Consider the following 15270-nt stretch of genomic DNA (forward strand, 5'->3'; position numbering starts at 1 on the left):
CCAGTTAAATTTTAATTTCTGATAAACAATTAGTAACTTTTTAGTATAAGTAAGTCCAGTAGAATACTTGGGACATATTTGTATCAAAAACTCCATTACAAAGACTTTTTGTTTTTCTCATTCTAATGTTATTTTTAAACATTCAGGTGTTCTTCTAGAGCATTCATGGTTTTCAGTCCATCTGGAATTTTTCTTTTCTTTTTTGGTAAAGAATAAGATGGAGAACCAATGCCTTTTCCCCAAATGATCAATATTGTCCCAACACAATTTATTGAATAACCCATCTTGCCCACGCTGATTTTTTAAAAATGGTATAGATTTTTACTTTAAAATTGGAACTACAAAGTAGGGTACACAGGTAAGAAAGAACTATTATGGGAATAGTTTGTCTTAAATAGAATGTAGATGTCTTCCTTTCTCTAGTTTATTTCTGTTTAAATCTTAAATTTAAGCACTCTGGCCAGAAAACACAGCTCTGCGTGAAATAAATAGCTTACCTGGTAATTCAGAGGCCCGAAAGCCAAATTACCCCAAAGAACAGCTTTTCTTAGGAAAAGCTCAGAGGAGGTACTGGGCCGAAACCGTCATCCACTTTACAGGCTCGTCCTCTTTGATGCTGTCAGGGAGCTGAAAGTCATGCTCTCCAGCAGTCACAGTCGCGGATACAGGTGACTCTTCCTGAGCAATTCACAGAGGTGGGTGGAAAAGGAAAGGATTTCATGCAAATGGAATGCAGTCTTAGGTTTCTGCCTTAGAAACTATCTAGTTTAAATTATTTTTCCATTTTTTAAATGGAACAACACAAAGGATCTAAACAAAGACCTACTGCATAGCACATGGAACTCTGCTCAAGGTTATATGGCATTCTGGATGGGAGGGGAATTTGGGGGGAGAAAGGATACATGTATATATATGGCTGAGTCATACTTTGCTGTTCACATGAAACTGTCACAATATTGTTAATCGGCTATACCCCAAAACAAAACAAAAAGTTTTTTTTAAAAACAAAGCAAACAACAAAAACAGAAGATTTATAATTATGCCAAGCTGAATGTAGGATAAAATTAATTCCTTGATTTGCCCTTTTTAAAGGCAAAAAGTAATAAGATCCTCTTGGTTTGCAAGTCTTGACAGTATTCCCTCTTTTTTTCTTGAAAACACAGGAGAGATTTTCTCAGGCAAGGATTACCCCTAATGACTTCAGGGTTCTTAGACTCAGGCTGGGAAAACAGACAGATGTACAAAAAATAATTGCTACCTAGTGTGAATAAAAACTTAAAAGAAGTTTTTTACTCTGGGAGCACAAGATTGCCATGGTTTTCCTAGGCCTCTGCTTTAGAAGAGCTGGATTGAGACAGTTACTTGTCTGGGCTGCATCTGTAGGGACAATCATCGTTAATGAGTAGGAAAATATTTGCTAAATAAGCCCAACCACTATAATAATTTAATGTTGCTAAATGATGGCTTGGGATAAATTTAGGGGATAACTTCTATTTGTGTTCCTAATCAAGCAACTAGTGTTACTGATCTTTTCCCCTTGCATATCTCTATTCAAGATACATATACCAGAATGGACAGTATGACCCTGAACAACACAGGTCTGAACTGCACAGGTCCACTTATACGTGGATTTTATTTCAATAAATACTGTGGTACCATATTATCTGCAGTTGGCTGAATCCATGGATGAGCAACTTGGGATAGAATGGCTAACTGTAAAATTATATAGGGGTTTTTGACTATGTGGATATTAGTACCCCTAAGCCCTGAGCTTTTGGGGGGCAATTGTAATCATTAGCTTGTTAAACAAATTTTCTTTCTTTTCTTTCTTTTTTTAAAATTTATTTTGGCCTCACTGTATGGCATGCAGGATTTTAGTTCCCTCACCAGAAATTGAAACCGTGCCCCCTGCAGTGGAATCACAGAGTCTTAACCACTGGACCTCCAAGGAAGTCTTCCTCTATCCTCTTTCTTCACACTGCTACCTTTAAGCCTGTCTGTATAGGACTGGAATGATGACTACAAGAGGCAAAGAAGCCTGAGGGAAATGAGGTTATCTATACCAAAAGGAGTTCTAATTTGATTAAAAGAGTTTGCTATGACTTCAGCCTGGGAGTCTTAGACTGAAGAAGATATTTGTGGAAGATATGTTACTGCCAACATTTTAAAATCATTTTCTGAGTTGTGTGCCCCAAATTTGTAATAACAGTCATTAATGATACCACCTCTTATGGAATGTTGAATGTTCACTATTAGGCAGCTATCTGCCTACATACCTCGTGTGCATTATCTCACTTACTCTTCAGGAGAACCCTTTACAATAGATATTATACCCATTTTACAGGTGAAAAAATTAAGACTCAAAAGTATTAAGTATTTTTCTTCAGACCATGTAGTTAGCAAGTTGTAAAGCCCATATTTAAGCCCAAGTTTTTCTAACTCAAGTTCATATGCTGAAAGATGGTGCAATATTTGCAGCATTGCTTAGAACTCTCCATCAAGGTGGACTTAAAGTGTAATCTTTCCTATTTGTAATTAATGTAACCCTTTATTGCTCCAAAATATCACACCTGCCAGTTTGCTGTATATCCTGCCAAGGCTCAGTGCAGATTTTTCTTTCTGAAAAATGCAGGTTTGGGTCTTGATGTAATTTCCTCCATGAAGAATAGGCAAGCTGAGGAACAGCTCTTATACAATTAAACATTACTATTGGACTTCCCTGGTGGTCCAGTGACTAAGACTCCGAGCTCCCAATGAAGGGAGCCCAGGTTCGATTCCTGGTCAGGGAACTAGACCCCACATGCTGCAACTAAAAATCCCATATGCTGCAGTGAAGACTGATGATCCCTCATGCCACATCTAAGACTCCATGCAGTCAAATAAATAAATATTAAAAAAAAAAACAAACATTACTACTCCAGACAACCTAGAAGGGTGGGATGAGGTGGGAGGGAGGATCAAGAGGGAGGGGACATATGTATACCTGTGGCTGATTCATGTTGCTGTGTGGCAGAAACTAACACAACATTGTAAAGCAATTATCCTCCAATTAAAAATAAATAAAACATTTACTCCTCTAAGTTCATCTAATTGGAGAAAACAGCTAAGAAAATATAAGGATGTTTATAACATTTATAGACCTATAATTGACCTTTCACCCTAATAGATGCCATCTCTGGAATAAAGCTGTGATGTCAATAGAATACCTCTCAAGCTTTTAAAAGCCCCTATCACAGGACTTCCCTGGTAGTACAGTGGATGAGAATCCACCTGCCAGTACATGGGTTTGATCCCTGGTCTGGAAAGTTTCCACATGCCATGAAGCAACGAAGTCTGTGCACCTCAACTATTGAGCCTGTGCTCTAGAGCCCGGGCACTGTAAGTACTGAAGCCCGTGCTCTGCAGCAGGAGAAGCCACCACAGTGAGAAACCTGGGCACCAGAACTAGAGAGTGTTCCCTACTCGCTGCGGCTGGAGAAAGCCCACATTCTGGAAGGAAGATACAGAGCAACCAAAAAAAAAAAAAAGCCCATATCACAATATCATAGCTGAACGCAAGTGGACAAAAATGGCTCACCATACAGCAAATCACCCTAAAGAACACTAGAAAGGGTCTGTATTCTGGTCCCCGTTTCCTACTGTAATTTATAGCAATAAGTTGATAGAGCTTCTGGATCAGCTGTTCAGGTGCCTTCCTGTGATTGTATAAGAAGATATACAATCCTGTATAAGAGAGGACAATTAACATGCTTCTGTCCTCTCTTGCCAAGTTCTTATGATTGCTTCAGACAGTAACTAAATAAACACATTGGTTAATTACTCTTAGTAAGGACAGCTCAATTATGCCAAAACCAAATTCAGTGTTTTTATTGGCTAATCTTCAACATCTATAGGTAGCAAACAATTTTTCAAAAAATCACTAATCAGTGGATCAAGTCAGTGTCTTCATGGGGTGCATTTTAATTTGGTCTTCTAGAAAGCTCAGCGTATAGAAGCCATGTGCTCTGAAACTTGAAACATTTGAGTTTCAGTGTTGCTGAAAACAGAACCATTTAAGAATACTGGCATCAAATTGAAACATTTAAGAATAAAATCAAAGTTTTCCAGATCAGCTTTAAATGATTAAATAAGAGTTCCTACCTGAAAATCTTGTGTGCCATAGCCACCTCGCACCTGTGGCAATTCAACTGAATATTTGGATTGTTTTTATTTTATTCATTTATTTATTTTTGGCCATGCTGCGCAGCTTGTGGGATCTTAATTCCCCAACCAGGAATCAAACCCAGGGCCCACAGCAGTGAAAGCACCAAGTCTTAACCACTGAACTGCCAGGGAGTTATATCAAGTGAATGTTTGTCTATACATTAGAGACTTTTATAGAAAACTTTCAAACACTGAAGCCCAACACCATGCAAAGTTCTCTGGGAATGAATACATGTCAGGTTCTTCAGTATTTGATATAAAATATGTTGTCGCTTCAATGTCAGGAATCTAACCTGACAGAAGACTCTCCTTTCAACCCATAACCAAGACTGCTTTTCAGTGATTTCAGTCTTGAGCGACTTGCTCTTGTTATTGTGGAAAACCAGACTGATACATTTGATATTTAAAAAGCATTGTTGGTAGGAGGTGTGGGTATGAGTGACAGGGAGGGCTTATCAGACAGTACAAAGAAACTTTGGTGGCAAGCGATACATCTACCAGCTTGATTTTGGTGATGGTTTCACAGGTGTATACTGTGAGACTCGTCAGATTGTGTACTTTAAGTGTGTGCGGTTTGTTGTATGTATATTATACTACAGTAAAACTGGGAGTAAAATAATGTTTAGGTCAGGTATTACCAAATGTGAGTAATCATCAACCTCGCCTGGAAACTTATTTAAAACCTCAGGAGAACTGAGACCTTGAAATCAGTATTTGAAAACCCCTAACATGGAGAAGGCAATGGCACCCCACTCCAGTACTCTTGCCTGGAAAATCCCATGGACGGAGGAGCCTGGTAGGCTGCCGTCCATGAGGTTGCTAAGAGTCGGACACGACTGAGCGACTTCACTTTGACTTTTCACTTTCATGCATTGGAGAAGGAAATGGCAACCCATTCCAGTGTTCTTGCCTGGAGAATCCCAGGGACGGGGGAGCCTGGTAGGCTGCCGTCTATGGGGTCGCACAGAGTCGGACACGACTGAAGTGACTTAGCAGCAGCAGCAGCAACATGGTTTCATTAACCAGCTTTGTAAACCTGCTGTTAAGGGCCTTTAAATGTGTTTATACAGATTGCTTCGTGTAAAAATGCACACAACCTGATTTATGGAGGTTAGCCCTAGCAAAAAGTTCAATCTGACAGACTGACACACTTCCTTTTTTTATGTAATGACAATGTGTAACTCATCTCTGTTCTTTTTTTCCTTGGGCACTGGGATGCTCGAGAGGTAAGTTCCACTTATGCTTTAAGGCAGAGGCTTTTCTTAGCCTGGAATTTCTGTTTTATCTCCATCCTAATTACATTGTACTTGTTCTTTACTGTCAGTTTAAAGATTTTATTGTTTTTAAGTTTTTTTGTTTTTATTTTTATCTGTTTCAGATTTTTTGAAAAAAAGTAGGTCACGTTACCAATAATAAACAAGATTTAGAGCAGGAATAGATAGAATCTCTTCAAAAGGTTCAAAAGATGAAATCATGACCTTTTTTATGTCATTTGGCTATGCCACTATACCAGAGGCCTGGCATATATGAACTGACATTATGCCTGCAGAATTATTCTGTGATCGTGATAATGATGAAGCATTTGTAGACTTTGAAATGAGATTTCATCAAAATACTTAAGTGCAATTTCCAGTAGTGAGCTAGCATATTCTTTTTCATAAAAATATGGGTAAAGCGTGGCAACTAAAATAATTTCCAATGTTTATTGTATACCTGATGTGTAACTGTACATAATTGATACATGCCTATTCTAAGAAAGGTTCAGTGAGTGCTCTAAAGACTCACAGAATTTTGCAAGATAAATTAGAAAGGTGTGAAGAAAATAAGACAAAGCATGAAAGGTCTGATTGGCACCAAAAAAGTCAACATAGTCTTGCTGGAGATGGGAAAATTTTAACGTTCAAGCGGCCCATATGAAAGGGAAATTTCTGTGCTCAGATAAGAAGTATGTGTGATCGTAAATCTAGAAAGATCTCTGTTTCCTATAAGATCTTCATGGAGAAAGCACTTTGAAGGAGATCGTCTTGTCTTTCAGTGGGGACCGTTACCACCATATGATGTTAGTAAATTATAATGCAGTTTGGATTTTTATGTGAACTGGTTAAGATGAGTTTAAGAAATTTTCCAGTTCATTAACAAAAGAGATTGTCAACATTTTTTCCTCCCTGTTAGCCAGCAGAACAAGCATTGTGGGGTGGAAATCTCCTTTGGTGAGACAAAGTCAAAGGGAATCAGTTTTTTATATTGAGGATGATACACACCAAATCTGTGTCTTCCTGTCTGGTATCACTAGGTCAGTTGCTAGGCTATAGCGTGCTTTTTTACCAATTAGAACAAAGGACCGCCCCCCTAACCCTAGGCAAATCTAGCATTCAGATCTAGATTTCCACCCCATCTCTCCTCCCATTGCCAGCCCTCTTGCTCCCCTCCTGTCTTATCTCAGGACACCTTTATTTTATTAAAAAAACATTTTTTTTTTGATGTGACCACTTTTAAAGTCTTTATTGAATTTGTTACAGTATTGCTTCTGTTTTGTGTTTTGGTTTTTCGGTGGCAAGGCATCTAGGATCTTAGCTCCCTGACCAGGAATTGAACCTGCAACCCCTGTGTTGGAAGGCAAAGTTTTAACCTCTGGACAACCAGGAAAGTCCCCCAGGGCACATTTTGTGCAGTGCACATGTGCAAAAGTATGTGGCAGTCATGAAAATGGACTGAAGGATCAGTTTCAGAAATAGCCAGCTAAACAACCTCATGTTTCACCCTCATTTTTTTTAACTAATACAATTTTTCACTGTGCTTATTAAACTTTATTAGGTATTAGAATCACATAAGAGCTTCTTAAAAATGCATATTTCTGGGTAACACAGCCTCTGATTCTGATATAGTAAACCAGGGATTGAAACCCAGGAAGCTATATTTCAACAAAAAGCAAGGTGATTCAAATTTGAGAAAAGCTGGCCAAGGAGTAAATAGTACAGGTTTAAAATAGTTTCAAATAGATAGAGTTTCAATCGTTGTGTCATTTTAAGTTGTGCAAACTTGGGAAAACTAACCTTTCTTTCTTTATTTTTATTTTAATATTTATTTATTTGGCTGTACCAGGTCTTAGTTGCGGCATGTAGGATCTAGTTCTCTGAACAGGGATCGAATCCAAGCCCCCTGTATTGGGAGTGTGGAGTCTTGGCCATTGGGCCACCAGGGAAGTCTGGGAAAACCAATTTTTCCTTTCTTTGATTCTAAAGTTCCAATTAAAAATTCTTCCAGCACAGGGTTATTTTAAGGATGAAGTCAGATTAAATATTCTACCAGATACCTGGAGGGTAGTAAGCACATAATAAATGCTGGCTACTGTTTTCACAATATACCTTCAAAGCTCTATTCAGGGTAAGTCCAACCCTTAGGAAAGTATTTTTAAGGGAACGCACAGACAGCACTCACTCTCATTTTATGATATTTGTCTGCACCCTCCTCGGGGCATAGAAGTGCTTTCCATTAGCATTTCTATACAACCCCAAAGAAATCTCTTGCTTACTTCTTTGAAGTCTTCAGATACAAAGTAGTCATCCTTTTTTGTTTATTTTTGTTTTTTGCTTATTGCCTATATCTTCATCACCATGCTGATTTTAATACATAATATTCAGATCTCATCAAGCCATTTATCTAGTTTGCAAATGCTGAAAAGAATGATTCTTTTTTTCTCCCCCCAATGTTTCGCTTTAGTCTCACTATTATGGAATTATGGAAAGCTGAATTCTAAGTCCAAATCCCGTGGGGAAAAATTTTTGATAACTCATCTGAAGTTTGCCTCATAAAATTGCAGGTAGCTGGGGCAGAGCTGGGGATTCCCTTCCATTAAAGCAGTAACTGCCCAGTTTGAAAGAGCCAGACTTTATATCATGAAGACAATTTAGAGATAATCTCAGTAAAACCTAAAACTGAATGTGGACTTAAGCATTACTCTGCAGAGAAATAAGTTTTTCCTATAGTGGAGGAAAAACTGTTTTTCCTTATACCCATCTTAGGTTCATTTCTTGTGTATATGTGCATGCTCAGACTGTCTGACTCTTTGAGACACCATAAACTATAGCTCACCAGGCTCCTCTGCCCATGGAATTTTCTAGGCAAGAATACTGCAGTAGGTTGCCATTTTCTGCTCCAGAGGTTCATTGTCTGGGGCCCTGTAAATTAGACTGAAAAAGTACTGATTAAACAGAGAAGTCTATTAACATGCACACCATGTGTATACAAGGGAGCACTCAGAGATGAGATTCAAAGAGGTGGTTAGAACTTGGGCTTTTGGCATCTTTAAAAAAAAGAAAAGAAAGTGATAAATGATTAGAGAAGTTGGGCTTCCCTGGTGGCTCAGAGGTTAAAGTGTCTGCCTGCAATGCAGGAGACCCAGGTTCGATCCCTGGGTTGGGAAGATCCCCTGGAGAAGGAAACGGCAACCCACTCCAGTATTCTTGCCTGGAGAATCCCATGGAGGGAGGAGCCTGGTAGGCTACAATCCACAGGGTCGCAAAGAGTCGGACACAACTGAGCTACTTCACTTTAAGATGAAGGAGAAGGACCTTGAGTGTCTAGGGCAGCACATTGTAGGGAGGTAAATATTTGAGGAGCTAATAGAAGATAAGTGCTGAGTTAATGAAGTTCATCTTATAGATTCCGTTGGTGCCATCCCTGGGCTATTAGGGTCTAGAGTTGTCTCCAGTGATTAACTTCTGTCCTTCCAGGAAGAGAAAGGCGGGGGATACCTTTACAAATTTATATCCTGCTTTCAGGCAAACAGGGGAAGTGTGGAGAGCTTTCCTTGAATATGATTCCTCTCAGTTGCCTTCATTTCAAAATAATCCTTATGCTAAAGTAGGATATTCTGTACCCTTCATTCCCATTGAAGGAGACCGTGGAGCATTTTAGGACCGTGTGAAACGGAAACAGGCACTAGTTATTTTTAAAGAAACCAGGTACATTTTTATATAATATTTCTACCTCAAAGAAGGCGTTTGAAGCATTTATAAATTCAACATGGCTAACTCAAGTGAATGATGTTGTTTTGTCATTTGAAATATTAAAATCAAATTTTCCCCCAAGGGCTTTAGTAGGTGTGGAATGCTAAACAGTTTTTAAATAAAGCAAATATCTGGGTCCAGCAATTTCCAATTATTGTTTATTTCCTCCTTTTAGTCATTCTTTTTAGTAAATGTTTCTCAAACTGTGTTTCAGAAATAGGTTTAATGGTTCCAACCACCTTCATCTGTGACTGTTTTCCTGGCTCAGTTGTACAGAACAGTGGTGCCCATTACCTGCAGGTGGGGGATATGTTCCAAACCCCTAGTGAGGGAGTACTTCAAACTGAACCCTATACAGATATGTTCCAAACTCCTAGGCGGGGAGTACTTCAAACTGAACCCTATGTATACTATGTTTTTTCCTATACATAATACCTATGACAATTATAAAATAGACACAGTAAGAGAATATCTGAATTGCCAGTGTCACTACTCTTATGCTTTGGGGTTAATATTAAATAAAATAGAGTGACTCGAACACAAGCACTGCAATATCGTGACAGTGGATCTGATAACCGTGACAGCCACTAAATGACTATCAGATAGGATATTCTGGACAGAGGAATGATTTACATCATGGGTCGGACAGAGCAGGATGACTACTCATGGTAGAGACTCTACCATGACACTCAGCACAGCACACAATTTAAAGCTTGTGGATTGTTTATTTCTGGGACTTTCCATTTAATATTTTCAGATCTCAGTTGATTCAAGGTAACTGAAACTATGGAAAGCAAAACTACAGGTAAGGGGAGAGGACGCTTGTATTGTGGTAAAGGATTCAACCTCAAGAATAATTGTCTAGAAAAAGGATAGAAAAGATACTCACTGAATTATTTTACTAGAAAATTAGCTGCAAAACACATTAATTATGGAAATCACATGCAAATTAATTAAATAGCATTAAAAATTCAAGTCCCCTTCCACCAACCTCCCCCTTTTTTAACTATTTCAGCCATGTATAATTACATAGTCCATGGTGTTAAGTACATTCACATTACTATACACTCACCTTTTGATGAAAAATCTAGATCATCTTTGTACAAATCTGCAGGAGTAGAACAATCCAAGAAAGAAGGGGAAGGAAGTAGAGGAGAAAGGAAAGTAAGAAGGCAGGTAGGTAGGAGTAAAGGTAAGAAGGAAGGGAAGGGACTTCTCTGGTGGTCCAGTGGTTAAGAATCTGCCTGCCAGTGCAGGGGACGTGGATGGGTTCACTCCCTTGTCTGGGAAGACTCCACATGCTGCAGAGCAATTAAGCCCATGCACCACAACTGTTGAAGCCTGCGTGCTCTGGAGCCCATGTGCCACAACTACTGAGTCCATGCGCTGCAGTCACTGAAGCCTGTGTGCCTAGCGCTTGTGCTCGACAACAGGAGAAGCCGCCACAATGAGAAGCCCGCACACTGCAGCTAGAGAGTAGCCCCAGTTCGCCACAACTAGAGAAAGCCCACAAGCAGCAATCAAGACCCAGTGCAGCCATAAATAAATCAAAAAGAAGGAAAGGAAGGAGGGTCACCCCAAGATAGTTTTAGCTTTCACTTGCCTTACACACTTAGATGGAGAGTTTGACAGCTGTGAGCTCTCATAGCTGAAAAAAGAACCATGGCAGTGCTATAGGTGGGATTTCAAAGACTGTAAAATATGACTCGAACTGTGTTGCACCCTATTTTTGGACCCAGGTCTCTACTTTTTTACATTGAAGGCTTGAAGTTTGTTGAAATTTTGCATGGATAGCAAGACTGCAATTGGGATGGTTTTCCCTTGATCGGTGGGAAGCTGTTACTAAGCACCTTCTATGTGCAGAATAACAGACAATGACACAGTCAAGGGTCTTACAGGAGCAAAGGATATGCACATTAATATAAATCACAAGTCAGTGGTAGCAGAAGTCTTTTTTAAAAAAAAAACTTTTTATATTATATTGGAGTATAGCAGATTAACACTGTTTTGAGTTTCAGGTGGAGAGCAAAGGGAACTCAGCCATACATATACATGTATTCATTCTCTCCCAAACTCCTCTCCTATCCATGCTGCCACGTAATACTGAGCAGACTTCTCTGAACGGTAGCACAAATCTTGAAGACAGTGTTTTGGTACAGGAATTCAGAAAAAGGAGTAACTTCTGGAATGATTTTTGCTTAATTGTTACAATGACTCTGCATTCACTTAGTTCAAATTCTAATTGAAATCAAATGTCAATAAAAATCTCACATTGTTTATAGAATTTGAAACACTATGCACAAAAAAGGGCAAGAATTACGTAATTTCAAAGCCAATCTGCCAAACCATTTTTATTAATGCTACATGATGACTGCATTGTAGATAGGAGAGACATACCCAGCATTCTTTATCAGTCTTCTGGGAAAATAGGTCTTGAATTATGAGAGCTGTGATTAGTGAGAGTGCCTCAGGAATGCCTTCTTCTGTTAAATGCGCTGCTTTTGTGCTCTAAAGCCTCTGATGTTCTTGAGGGCAGTTGGACTGATTTTACTGCATTACTTTATTTTCCAGTGGAAGCATTTCTACTCCAGTGTAATGGAACAAACTTTTCTGTGGATGAAATGAAAATATTGAGTTGGCCAAAAAGTCCCCTCAGGCATTTCTGTACCATTTTATGGAAAAATATGAACGAACTTTTTGGTCAACCCAATACCTTGAAAATGTAAACCTCTTGTATGAAAGCAAAATTCCCAGTGTCTCTAAGTGGCCAAAGATGACATAGCATGGTTTGTGGAAGATATTGTTACTTCGTGTGAATGAGACCAATGTTGGAATTGCAAAAAAAAAACCCACATTTTAAGCCATGTTGCTAAGACTTTGCAGAATTTATCAAGAAAGTGGTCAGTGGTTTCAAATGGGAAAATGCATTAAATCTAACTATTCACTGTCTGTCCATGGTGAAGCAGACCCGAAGACTACACCATAGGTCTTCATGACTAAATTCAAATAGTGACTTTAGTTGACTTTTTTTAATCTATGTGAAATTTTTGTTAGAGGGTATGAGTGTTGATGCATAATTATTGCTTCTAATCTTTGATTCTAGCACACTTACGCAAGTGTTTCTTTTTTAAAATTAATTTATTTATTTTAATTAAAGGATAATTACTTTACAATATTGTGATGGTTTTTGCCATTCATCAATATGAATCAGCCATGGGTACACCTGTGTCCCCCCATCCTGAAACCCCCTCCCACCTCCCTCCCTACCCTATCCCTCTGGGTTGTCCCAGAGCACTGGCTTTGGGTGTTCTGCTTCATGCATCGAACTTGCACTGGTCATCTGTTTTACATACGGTAATATACATGTTTCAGTGCTATTCTTTCTAATCATCCCACCCTCGCCTTCTCCCACAGAGTCCAAAAGTCTGTCCTTTACATCTGTGTCTCTTTTGCTGCCCTGCATATAAGATCATCGTAACTGTCTTTCTAAATTCCATATATATATACGTTGCTGCTAAGTCACTTCAGTCGTGTCCTACTCTGTGTGACCCCATAGACGGCAGCCCACCAGGCTCCCCCGCCCCTAGGATTCTCCAGGCAAGAACACTGGAGTGGGTTGCCATTTCCTTCTCCAATATATACGTTAATATACAGTATTTCCCTGGAGGAGGGCACAGCAGCCCACTCCAGTATTCTTGTCTGGAAAACCCCATGGACAAAGGGTTCAGTCCATCGATTGCAGAGTCAGACACGACTGAAGTAACTGAGCACATACAGTATTTGTCTTTCTCTTTCTGACTTACTTCACTCTATATAATAGGATCCAGTTTCATCCACCTCATTAGAACCGACTCAAATGTGCTCCTTTTTATTAGCTGACTTTTTGTGTAAATTAAGATCATTTGGGAGGTACATGAAAAGATGCTCAGCATCACTCATCATCAGGGAAATGCAAATCAAAAGCACAATGAAATATCACCTCGTACCTGTCAGAATAAATCAAAGAGACAAAAATAATAAGTATTGGTGAAGATGTGGAGAAGGGAAAGGTTCACATACTGTGGAAGCCTTGCTTGGAGAATTTTGAATTTTACTTTGCTAGCGTGTGAGATGAGTGCAGTTGTGCAGTAGTTTGAACACTCTTTGGCATTGCCCTTTTTTGGGATTGGAACCAAGACTGTTTGTGTACTGTTGAGGGGAGTGTAAATTAGTGCAACCACTATGGAAACAGTATGAAGTCACTATGGAAATAGTATGGAAATATTTCCTCAAAAAATTAAGGTTAGAACTATCACATGATCCAACAGTTTCACTCCTGGATATTCATCTGATGAAAATGAAGATGCTAAGTTGAAAAGATGTATGCACCTGGCATGTTTATTACAGCATTATTTACAATAGCCAAGACATGGCAGCAGCCTGTGTCCAAAAATTGGAGTAGCTAGAGAAACTGTGATTTTATATATATATATATATATATATATATATAAAAAAGTTACATAGTATATATAGTGGAACACTATTCAACCATAAAAAACACAAAATCTTGCCTTTTTAGACAACATGAATGGACCTTGGGGGTATTATGCAAAGTGAAATAAGTCAAAGAAAAACAAATGTCTGTATATGTGTCATATGATTTTACTTACATGTGGAATTATATCTAAATATATCAACACGTATAAACAACAAAAACAACAAACAACCAAGTTTATAGATTCAGAGGTTAGATTGGTGGTTGCCAGAGGTGGAGCGCTGGGGAGGTGGGCAAAATGTGTGAAAGGGTAAAAAGCAAAACATCATTTGGGTCTGGTTTTGTTTGACAGCGCCAGCTCATAAGTAATTTTTAGACTGAGTCAGCAGACGTTAAAGGATGAGTGAGAAAATGGAATATGTTAAGCAACTTAGAATGGGGGAAAATAATAGAAAAAGAGATCGCTGCACTTTTGACATTTCCCATGTAAATCACATTATAAATAATATGCACCAGTTACTTGATTCAGGACCTCAGACCTTTCTGTAATGGATTTGAAGCACAAAATACAGTATTTATAGCCAGCGTGGAGTCTTCACTTTCGGGGATGGTTATACCCTTGGGGCTAGAAAGCAAGCTGAGCTCCACTTGTGAAGAGTTCTGCCATGCCCCGGCAGTTGACCGCTCTTTCTTTCCTCTTCTCCACTGTCTTGCAGACCAGACGACGTGCTCCTGCATCGCACGCATGACGAGATAGTCCTCCTGCATTGCTTCCTTTGGCCCCTGGTGACGTTCGTGGTGGGTGTTCTCATTGTGGTCCTGACCATCTGTGCCAAGAGCCTAGCAGTCAAGGCAGAAGCCATGAAGAAGCGCAAGTTCTCTTAAGGGGAGTCGGCTCGTGGGAAGTGAAGCCCAGCAGCTGCTCTCGTCTGCACACATCTACCTGCAGAGCCTGCTTCCCGGCCCAGGAGATGGAAGGGGCTGTGAGAGGTCTCCGAGAGGCTCCCCCTCAATGACAGGAGAAGCAGGCACAACTGGAAGACCTGGAACCTCGTCGATTGTTTTCCACGTGTCGTAGCAATAGCTGCAGGGTCAAGCTCTGAGCTGTATGGAGTATCTGTTTCAGAAAACCCTATGGAAGTTAATTTTCTTCGGGGAAGTAACAGTATATAATTGTACAGTGTAGAATACAAACTATTATGATTTATGCTACCTAAAAATATTAAAATAGAGTGGTCTGTGTTCTTTTCTATTTCCTTTTTTATGCTTTGAACACCAGGGTTTTAAAAAAGGGTCTTATGGGTTTCATTTGATTTTGCTAGGTGAAACTTCTACTTGGACACAGGGATTCCTGCACAAATCTTGACCTCACAATGTTACCCCCAGTCTCTAGTATGAAAGAGTACATTTAGACTCCTATTTGAAAAGGAAAAACTGCATTGTTAACTTAGTCTCCAGTCACTTCTGTGACTCTCCAACAAGGAACCCTCAAAGAGGAAAACATTCTCCCTACACTCCATTGTTTCTCACCAGATTAGTTCTTAAGTTAGGGAGGTGATTCTGAACAAGGCCTGTCCTAGCTCT

At 39.3% G+C, this 15270-nt stretch overlaps 1 protein-coding gene and 1 non-coding gene across 2 annotated transcripts in view; both read left to right on the forward strand.

Moving 5' to 3' along the window:
- Positions 1-14927, forward strand: part of KCNMB4 (potassium calcium-activated channel subfamily M regulatory beta subunit 4) — a 78544-nt gene extending 63617 nt beyond the window's left edge. Inside the window, exon 3 of the mRNA XM_055580446.1 lies at positions 14403-14927. Within this exon, the coding sequence (XP_055436421.1) occupies positions 14403-14571 (169 nt within the window). The 3' untranslated portion in view covers positions 14572-14927. The remainder of the gene's footprint in view (positions 1-14402) is intronic.
- Positions 8555-8626, forward strand: TRNAC-GCA (transfer RNA cysteine (anticodon GCA)). Its single transcript has one exon. It is a non-coding gene; the product is annotated as a tRNA-Cys (tRNA).
- Positions 14928-15270: the final 343 nt, after the last annotated feature.

Source organism: Bubalus kerabau, chromosome 1, assembly GCF_029407905.1.
Source record: "Bubalus kerabau isolate K-KA32 ecotype Philippines breed swamp buffalo chromosome 1, PCC_UOA_SB_1v2, whole genome shotgun sequence".
Lineage (NCBI taxonomy): Eukaryota > Metazoa > Chordata > Mammalia > Artiodactyla > Bovidae > Bubalus > Bubalus kerabau.